Source organism: Rhynchophorus ferrugineus, unplaced genomic scaffold, assembly GCF_030347505.1.
Source record: "Rhynchophorus ferrugineus isolate W39M unplaced genomic scaffold, kcgeb_rfMv2 rfM2, whole genome shotgun sequence".
Classification (NCBI taxonomy): Eukaryota; Metazoa; Arthropoda; class Insecta; order Coleoptera; family Curculionidae; genus Rhynchophorus; species Rhynchophorus ferrugineus.
This window is the reverse complement of record NW_027472581.1, coordinates 88,947,110-88,957,472: the sequence shown is the minus strand read 5'-3', so window position 1 is coordinate 88,957,472 and position 10,363 is coordinate 88,947,110. Positions and strand designations below refer to the sequence as shown.

The 10,363-nt window shown below is 34.4% G+C and overlaps 2 protein-coding genes across 2 annotated transcripts; both read right to left on the bottom strand.

Annotated features, from left to right (window-relative positions):
• Nucleotides 1-580: 580 nt before the first annotated feature.
• On the bottom strand, nt 581-4,345 carry LOC143191602 (salivary endonuclease-like). The gene is made up of 2 exons (XM_076396850.1): nt 4,222-4,345; nt 581-1,803 (listed from the first exon to the last, which is right to left on the bottom strand). Exons 1-2 carry the CDS (start codon nt 4,289-4,291, stop codon nt 698-700), a joined length of 1,176 nt encoding a protein of 391 aa, XP_076252965.1. The 5' UTR covers nt 4,292-4,345; the 3' UTR covers nt 581-697.
• A 1,088-nt stretch (nt 4,346-5,433) lies between these two features.
• Nucleotides 5,434-10,178, bottom strand: LOC143191600 (salivary endonuclease). The gene is made up of 2 exons (XM_076396847.1): nt 10,024-10,178; nt 5,434-6,585 (listed from the first exon to the last, which is right to left on the bottom strand). Exons 1-2 carry the CDS (start codon nt 10,121-10,123, stop codon nt 5,468-5,470), a joined length of 1,218 nt encoding a protein of 405 aa, XP_076252962.1. The 5' UTR covers nt 10,124-10,178; the 3' UTR covers nt 5,434-5,467.
• Between the last annotated feature and the right edge of the window lie 185 nt (nt 10,179-10,363).

The following is a 10,363-nucleotide window of genomic DNA, read 5'->3' as shown; positions in this document are numbered from 1 at the left end:
AACTCTAGATCCTACTTTCCTTCCATTTACTACAAGGATCTCATTTTCAACTATTTCAGGTAATTAAAAATTAAATATACACATTTTTGGAGTAGTTTTCGGGATTGCCTTTCTTCACTATTTAAATTTTATGTCAATTCGATAATCATCACTCGTTTGCATTATATTTTAGTTAATATATTACAAATTACAATAATCTGAATCAAATGAGTAATCAATGACTATAATACAAATATGCGTTTTTATTGTTTATTGTGGAATGTTAAGTCTAAGTAAAAAATATGACTTAAAAAACTGTTGATTTGTTTTTTTATAGGTGTTAAGATGTACACTAAAATAATATTAATTAACCTATTATTAGTTAATAGATTTAGACATCAGGGTCATATCGAATATAACCTTCATAATTTAATTGTATATGGGCAAGTTTTAATTGGTTATATGGATATGTGTATACATTGTTTTCTATTAATATATTTTTCATGTCTATTTTCGATGCTATAAAATATTTTTTCATTATAACAAGAGCTTCACATACTATCTCTAGGGTCATAGTTGATACAAATAAAATATCTCGGTTTTGTAATCGGTATATTACATAGTTGATAATCAAACAGCACTAAGGTATTATATTGTAAAGAAAAATTAAATCTTGATATATATATATGTATATATATATATATATAATAATAATACTTTATAACAATAATCCGGTGACCTTAAATCTAGGTAAATATGTCACTGTTCGTCTAAAAGCATTTACTTCGCAAACATAAATAAGTCCTTTACTCGAATTGCGCCAGTCAAAACGAATCCAGCTGACTTGATTGGAAATATCTTGGCAAAATATTGCATAACTGTTAGCATACGGATTATTTAAACTTATGATAGCAACTCCTTTCTTAGATTTAGGGTCATAAACGACCTTCCAAAACAGTTCAGGAACAGGCAAATATTTTTCGTTGTAAAGATACAGTGGCGTAGGTTGGCCCGCAGTATTTTTTAGGGCTAGTATTCCATAAGTACCAGTCCATTGTAAAAGATCAACTTTCCTTGATTCCGCATAATCTCTCGTACTAGATTCGATATTAAACCAGTTGTTTTTATTTATGATAAGCCACTGAGGAGCGGCATTAACTAAATAAAACGTTTGTTTTTGTTGCGATGGATAGAAAGAATCACATCTAGCAGTCAAATGGCCTCTCGATAAGTAGTGCTCTTGATTTTTGATATATTTAGTTGAGTTGTTAGGTAGTCCCAATAAACTATTAATCGTTGATTGTTGCTTAGATATTTCATAATATGAATTCACGGATTTAAAAACAAATAGGGAACCCATCATCCAATTAGGTCTAGTTGTATTCTGTCTTTGTTTATTAATAGAGTGAGGAATTTTAATGTGAGAATATAGTGCTTCTTGAGTTTGTCTGTTAAAACATATCGAATATGTTTCTATAAACCTATTTTCAACACTAGCACCAATTTCGATCTTCATACCATTACTTTCGCACATTCCTTGTATACGAGTGGCTGGGGCCGGTGGTTTAGTACAAGAAACATCTCGCCATTTAACCTGTTTCCCATTTATTTGAAATGTCGTAGTTTCAATACATATAGCTGTAACAATAGCTTTGTTTTGGTTAGAACCCGCTAACAATATATCGCTACCAGGACAGATAAAGTTTAATGATTGTCTAGGATAGAATATAAGCGAATCTTGATCGTCACGTGGATACAAATAAGTGTTTTCGCCTTCCAACACAACTATAGGTGAACGGTCGCCCGTTGGGGCTATTTGACAGTCTGAAAATGAGAATATGCAATATTTATATTCAATAAACGGTATTTAACAAGTCAATTGAAAAGTCCCCGGCCTACCATAGCAAAACACATTTTTTGGCAAAATTAGTTATTTTTATTCAACATAATTACCTTTACCTTTTTTACACCTCTTTATTCGACGAAAATGTATTCTCAGCGAGCATTATTTTGAGATCTGAGAAAAGGGGATAGTCGCTAGTGGGGCTAGATCTGGAGAATACGGTGGATACGGTGGTTTTCCATCGTTTTCACTGACTTGTGACGAGGTGTATTGTCTTGGTGAAGCAGCACTTTCTTTTTCTTCAAATGCGGCCATTTTTCAGCGATTTTGTCCTTCAAACGGCCCAATAAGTATAATGTAATAGTCGCTGTTTATAGTCCTTCCTTTTTCAAGGTAGTCAATGAATATTATTCCATGCGTATCTCAAAATACAGACGCCATAACCTTGCCAGCCGATCGTAGCGTTTTCGCACCCTTTGGGCGGGTTCATCGTGTGCAGCTCACTCAGATCACTGTCGATTGGACTTCGGAGTGAAAGGATGGAGCCATGTTTCATCCATTGTCACATATCGACGCAAAACTCGGGTTTATTACACTTGATCATCTTCAAACACTGCTCCAAATCATCAACTCGTCGTTGTTTTTGGTCAAAAATGATCTCGCGTGGCACCCACTTTGCTTTCTTATACCCAAATATTCGTAAATGTTATCATGTACACGTTCAATTAATATCTTCAAAAATCATTCGGTCATTCAAAATAATTTTGTGGATTTTTTAATGTTTTCGTCGGTAACACCCTCTTTTGGACGTCCACTGCGTTCACCGTCTTCGGTGCTCATTTCACCATGTCCAAACTTATCATACCAATCCTTGATGGTTAATTTTTCTGGGGCAGTGTAAGGAAACTCGGCATCAAGCCAAGTTTTTGCTCCAACTGTATTTTTCCCTTCAAAAAGCAATATTTTATCAACACGCGAAATTCCTTTTTATCCATTTTTTCACAATAACAAAAGTTGCTTCACTCAAAATGTTATAATTCACAAACTAATGATCCATCAGCTGCCAAATTTATACACGCATCTTTTGAGGCTTAGGGCTAACTAAAAAACATATGGATTTGTGGTGACCGCCACGACCCTTTAGGCCACCACGAATTCATCAACAAGTACAAAGGTTGGCAACGCTGGTGGATTGGTACCATGCAGTTCCAGGTTATAAAAGACCATCACGACGACGTCTCGCTCTCTTTTCTTTTCTCCGTCCCCTTGTAATAGTACCACTTCCACAGCGCTACCGTACTTCCTCTACCTAACCTAATATCCTTTCAATTCTCCCGTCGACCACATGTATAATTTAATATTAAAAATAAACAGTATTTCTTCAACCAGTGTTTTCAGTTCTCGTGCAAATTCCTACCAAAAATAGTGTTCTGACAAATAATCGCAGCGGCAGCCACACATTTCGACCGACTGACCGACCCGACGAACATTCCTACAGATTTAAACCTAGTAGCGCCATCTATGTGTCAGGTCGTTAACTTTTCAATTGAACTATTATTTATTACGCTAATAAAATGCTGGTTTTTAACTAGTTTTTTACTTTTGACCCAAAAACAAAACGGTAGCCCAGATTTAGTTACTTTCCTCGACTTTATATTTAGTAATTAATTAATTTTGAAGATTTTTTTATATACTCCGTGGTAAATTGTTTATGTTGTAGCATTACTGGTAGGTCTTATCAAATAACAGAATCATTTTCTTCATACATGAATGATTTTTAGAAAATTTGGTATTTGGTATAAGTATTAAGTGTTTACGTTTATTTTAATAAGCGATATTTATTGGCGGAAATGTGCAGTATCAACGTCACCAGCTGTTAAATTCAATAGTTTTACATAAACTAACGGTTTTCCATTTAGTATTATGGAATTATTCAGTTTATACAGACGCTAATCTTAAAATATTTAAAATTTCTATTTAGACATTAATCACATTTATTTGCATGCCAAATCAAACGAAATACTGTTGGAAATAGGTCCTGATTGACGGTTTTGGTTTATAAGGTTGACTCGTGGCCATTGATATAAACAGATGTTCCCTTGATAACGAGCATCAGCAGATATGTGTAACATGGACGAAGCTTAAATCATAAATATATATGCTTATAAACGCGAAACAAAACATAACATTGATATTCCAAGAACTGCCAAAGAAGTTGTTTGCAGAAGAAGCATATCAAAGCAAATAGTTACCTGTATCTTCGTTCTCTGTGCCATTTCCGTACATTACAGCAATAGACAATACTTTGAATAAAAAATTTATTACCAGTATGTACAATATATACAATATTACCAGTGCAAAGAATCAAATAGTATTTTAAAAAATCATTAAAAACTTACTGCCATTCGTCAGACAACTCGAACTTGGAAGAAAAGGAGCTAAAATTACTAAAACCGCCCATAGAAGCATTGTTATTGTGTTAGTTAAGATATTTTAAAATTCAGCCATTATATATGAAACTATGAACACAATCTAGTGAATTTTTCCATGAGAGTTGAAATAATCATTCATCAAATATTGGAACAATGCTAAAATTGTTTGCATTATTTATTTATATTCTGCAATTGCGTAAAACAAAAGGTGTATAGATACATCAGTTTTACCTTCACATCACCGTATACATTTTACATTTTATTTATTATATTGCGAGACTGATACGGAAGTCTTTAATAGACATTATAGAAAGCTATTGCGTTATTTTGCGGAGCTATGACAGATATGTACAAAAGTTGTACTACATCTACATCTACTTCGACAGTATTACCCATCTCAAGTCTCATTTCTCGCGGACCAAAGACTGGAAAGCGGGGCCCCCTTCTTTCTGTCGTGTCTCCAGATGCCTCTTGGGGAAGACGCACAATGTTACCTCCGCCCTTAGCGGTTACTGGAAATATCGTAGTCACTGACCAAGAAAAAATCGAGCTCCTCGCAGAGACCTACAAAAGATATTGAGACCAGCGCGGAGCTATAGAATACGGATTTGGGGCTACGCTAGTGACTCTAATGACCAAGTTATTCAAATGTTCCTAAATAATGTGCTGAAGTGTATTGTGAATGCGCCTTGGCATTTATGCTTTCGCGACATCTAAAACGACTTAGAAATTGATATGGTTACGGACACTATCAGAAGATTTGCTAATTCCCACCAAAGAAGACCACGTCAAAATGGAAGCATTCAGACCTGTAAATTTGCCTAATGTCATTAGACGTCTCAAACGAAAAAAGAACCTTCTGATTTTGTAAATGTTTGAACACCAGTGATTCGGTGGAAAAAAGCTTAATTGTAGTTATCTCTTAGTAGGTCAAAGTAAAGTTTTTGTTAGTTGTTAGCTAGTTTTAATAAATAAATTTAAAAAATATTAAATAACTAATCCCTAGATAATAATAAAAATTCCTAAATAGCACGACTATGTACTAGGGAAGTTTAAAATCAAACTAAAATCGAAAAAACAGCTAACCAATCATTAGCAATAAAAGTGTAATTAATATCAATACATAAAATTCAGGGGTTAATAAGGACGCACTGCTAGGTATGAAAGAAAATTCGCATGTACTTAATTAATAACTAGATATATTATCAAAAGTTTACAATAAAATACCAGTAACCTGAAACGCAGGTAAATATGTCACTGTTCGTCTAAAATCATTTACTTCGCAAACATAAATAAGTCCTTTGAATGAATTCCTCCTATCAAAACGAATCCAGCTGACTTGATTGGAAATATCCGTACAAAATATTGCATAACTACTGGCATATGGATCATTTAAACCTATGATAGCGACTCCTTTCTTTGACGACGGTTCATAAACAACCTTCCAAAACACCTTAGGAACAGGCAAATATTTTCTTCTATTTTGATCGTAGAGATGCAGTGGCGTAGGTTGGTTCTTGCTATTTTTTGGCGCTAATATTCCATAAGTACCGGTCCATTGCAAGAGATCGACTTTCCTCGATTCCGCATAATCTCTCGTACTAGATTCGATCTTAGACCAGTTGTTTTTATTTATGATTTGCCACTGGGGAGCGGCATTAACTAAATAAAACGTTTGGTTTTGTTGTGACGGATAGAAAGTGTCACTTTTGGCTGTCAAATGGCCCCTCGATAGGAAGTAGTCGTTATTTTGGATATAATTAGTTGAATCTCTAGGTAGTCCCAGTAAGTTATTAATTGTGGACCTTTGGTTATTCCTTTTATAATATGAGTCCACCGATCTGAAATTAAATATATGGGAACCCTCCATCCAATTAGGTCTAGGTGTATACTGGCTTCGTTTATTTATGGACTGGGGAATTTTAATGTGCGAATACAATGCTTCTTGAGTTTGTGTGTTAAAACATATCGAGTATGTTTGCATAAACCTACCTGTAACACCAACACCTATTTTGACCTTTATGCCATTATCTTCGCAAGTTTCTTGGGTACGAATGGCTATTGTTGATGGTACCTTACTACAAGAAACATCCCTCCAATGGACATGCTTCCTGTTTATTTGAAATTCACTGTTTTTAACGCACGTAGCAGTAACGATGTCCCGGTATCGATCAGAACCCGCCAAAACCTCGCTGCCAGGACAAATAAAGTTTAATGATTGTCCGGGGGAAAATATAAGAGAATTTTGGTTGTTATCTGGATACAGGTAAGTGCTTTTATCTTTCAGCACAACGATAGGTGAGAGATCGTTTGTTGGGGCAATTTGGCAATCTGAAATTAGTAATGCGAGAATTAGTTATGTACCAATATTACTTTCGCTGCGTTCAAACCATTTATTAAAACGATTTGGTTTAATCCTAAACATCAAGTCACTTTATCATCATCAAAACTATAACTTAATCTACCAGGTGTACCGGACAGAAATTACCGGTTTTACCGACAGATGTCGCTAGAGCTAAGTATGTGTGGCGGCTTAGACAACCAGACATACTGCACAACGCGCAAAGCCCAAAAATAAAACCGACAACAGCGAAGGGTATTTCTTCTTCTTATACTTTACACTGGCCGATTGCCAACTGGTGTAATTGGCACCATCGCATTCGGCCAGGTATAAATCCAAATTGCAACCCTCGAAAATCTCTCTTTCTCATCTTTCCACTGTCAGAAGAAGTATCAAGAAGAAGTACAAAGAATTCCACGTGGTCCTTGTTTTTACTGAGTAATTTTGTGGGTTGCATCGCATAGAACCCACATATGCAACGTTATGATTTGACACATACGTCATTTACATTTTGCGAAAGTAACACTGCAATAGATTTATTCCAGTTTGAAAATATCAAGTTTCATGCCTGAAAATCATCTTTTATTTAATCAAACGAAAAGAGAGAAAATGTGAAGTTTGTGAGATGTTGCTTTAAGGTTATGTTCGGAAGTCACTTCTGATTCGGATTTCGAAACGGGTGATTTATTTTGAATACTCCCACGCAAATTTTACCTGGTGAAGTAAAATCTTTTTGGTCCCAAGACTGTTGAAACCTGGTGAAACAGTTAATAGTGATCGCTACCGACATGGTAATTTTGAACCATACAGTGAACACGATAACTCCCTCTCATAAAGCAAAACCGGTCAAGGAAGCATTGAAAGCTCTTTGATGGGACATATCAGCGCACCCGCCGTACTCCCCACACCTTGTCACATCCGACTATAAATTTTCGGCATCAAAGGGACACATTGCACTAGCAGCACTTACTTAAATGACTCAATGAATGGTATTTGCACAAAGAACAAACAGTTTTTTGGGATGGCATTCATAAATTGCTTGAAATATGAACAAGATGTATAGAATCAATACAATTTTCTTGTAGTTTTTTTGCCGAAAAAAAAAAAAAACGGTAATGACACGTGGTATTATCATAAAGAAATCTAACAGATTCGGAATTGGAACTCAAAACGAACTATAACAAACCAGAATGTATAAACTATCTTTTAAAACAGCCAATGCACGTCATTAAAATGTATGACGTCAGCACGTTGCAATGTTGCCGCACCAAAATGAATTTTTGAAGAATTTTGTAAACATTTGGTAACAGGGTCGACCAACAGTACGAATAGAAATAAAAATTTTAAGATCGATTCGGTTACATATTCCGACCCATCAGTCAGTATTCTTTCTCTTTTTAGCTAGCGAAAGTAGCAATTTAAAAAACTAACTGTATATTTTTTACAAATTTTATTGGAAGGACTTTAAATATCGTTTACAATTGAAGATATTAACAAACTCGTAAAGTCCTTTATAACTGAAAGGTGCCTAGACCAAATGACGTATAATACTATCATGAGGCAACAGAAAGACTGCGTTAAAGATACGATAAGTTGCATGGAACAAGTGACAATTAATGATGTTATCTTATATGTGCTTATATGTGGTCTATATCGGTTACGGAAAAACATCATTTCCTTATTCATTATTACTATTGCTAACACTTTATGCCCAAATAGCATCAGGTTTATATTTTCTCCCCTTTTAGATCTTTTCGAAAGGCAGGTAAACATTTAACAAAATTATTGATCGATTGCTAAGCTGTCCAAAAGTACTTCGAGAGTTTGAGCTGGTTTTTCGTCCAATAAATCTTGCAATTGTCTTCGAACCAAGCTGTTATTTATCATTAACATAAAAATCATCACTTTTAAATCGTTCAAACCAAAGCCAACAATAGGCATATGATGTTCCATGATTTTTTTAAATTATTTAATTATTAAATTGTTAATAGTCGTTTCCGTATAATCTACACTTTATCTTTATGATAACTTAAATCTAGGTATATAACTAGGAGGACCCACCGGCCCTATCTCAGCCTCTGGTGAAATAATGTTTGCACATGTCACTGCTGTTTTTTTTATTATTTGCACCTCACTACACAACACTATACAAGATCAGATGGTTTTATTCTGTTGAGCCTGTGTCCTGTTCTGGTGGAATCCAAAAGCTTCAATACTTCAATATTCTTATGAGAATGGAGTCTTTCCTCATGCCCCCTTGCAATTCTCTTAATTTCTTGACTGACTGTGGGTACCTCAAGGTGTCGATGTAGGTAATCAGTCCTATAGTATTTGGGTGCGCCCACAATACCTCCCACGACTTATTTATGTTACTCTTTGCAGAACATCCCCATTATTGAACTCCGTATTCCTATATAGGTTTCAGTATTTACTTATATAATAGCGATTTATTATGTACTGATAATTGTGGGTTTCTTCCAATTAGCCAGTACATTTTCCTATATTTCAATTGCAGTTCTTTTCTGTTCTTCTTATATGTTCCTGCCAGCGAAGTTTTGCATCAATATTCATTCCGAGATATTTAGCGTTGTTGCTATATGGAATGATAGTATCATTTAATGTTATTGGTGCTTGTACGGTCTGTTTATAGGTGAACTTCACATGTACAGATTTACTTTCATTAATTCTTGTTTTCTAAGCTTGTGTCTAATTATTTATATTGTCACTTGCCTGTTGTAATTTTCGTGTGGCTTCTTCACTATTGTCTCCGACGCAGCATAATCGCAGTATCATCAGCAAATGTAGCCATCGTAATATTCTCCATTTGTGGTATATTATATAAGTGTAGAGTAGATAAAGTATTGGTTCCAGTACACTGCCTTGTGGTACACCTGCTTTAGCTTATTTTATTGTGGAGTAAGCTTCTTCTTGCTTGACTCTAAACATTCTGGTTGTAATGTATGATTTTAATAGTTCGGTGTGTTGTTTTGGTAGCATTTTCTGCAGTTTATGAACGAAGCCTTCATGCCAGTTGGTGAGTTTTATCATTAACTTTCTTGACAGTTTTTGAAGTAAATCTCCTGTATTTTTCATGAATTATTCAGCAATACTTGACGGAAAACTGTTATTTTATGTAGAAATGTGTCAAAACTGTTATTTTATGTAGAAATGTGTCAAAACCATCGAATATAACTGTTGTTTATTGATACTTCGCATTTTACAATATCCGAAATGCTTAAAAATCCTAACAAACCCGCAGAACAAAAAAATTATTTGGTATATAGCCAAAGCTGAATGGTAAAAAAATGCTTTAACAAATAGTTCGAATGCATATAAAACTGAATAGGACATAAGAAAGGATAAGATAAAGTAATTTTCAATGACAAATGCCGTTTAAATTATATGAAAACAGTCTAGAGATATCTTACCATTAACCGCTCTCTTCTGATAATTCGGATTTACATTTAATGATGCGTAAGTATAAATACCGACAGGAATCAGAACTAATAAAACCAGCCGTGGAAACATAGCTATTGTATTAGTGATTATAAAAATTCTATTACGAGTTATTGTAAGCGCCTTTTTATATAAAAATATCAACCTAATCTAGATGAAATTCAGTTTGGTAAGTATAAATTCATATTTTCATTATTTGAACAATGCAACTGCCTAATTACTTATAAATGCATCAATGTTTATTTATAAATCGTAATACAATAATTTTGAAATTCAAATAAACATTCTATCAATACTCGGTTATATATCAAT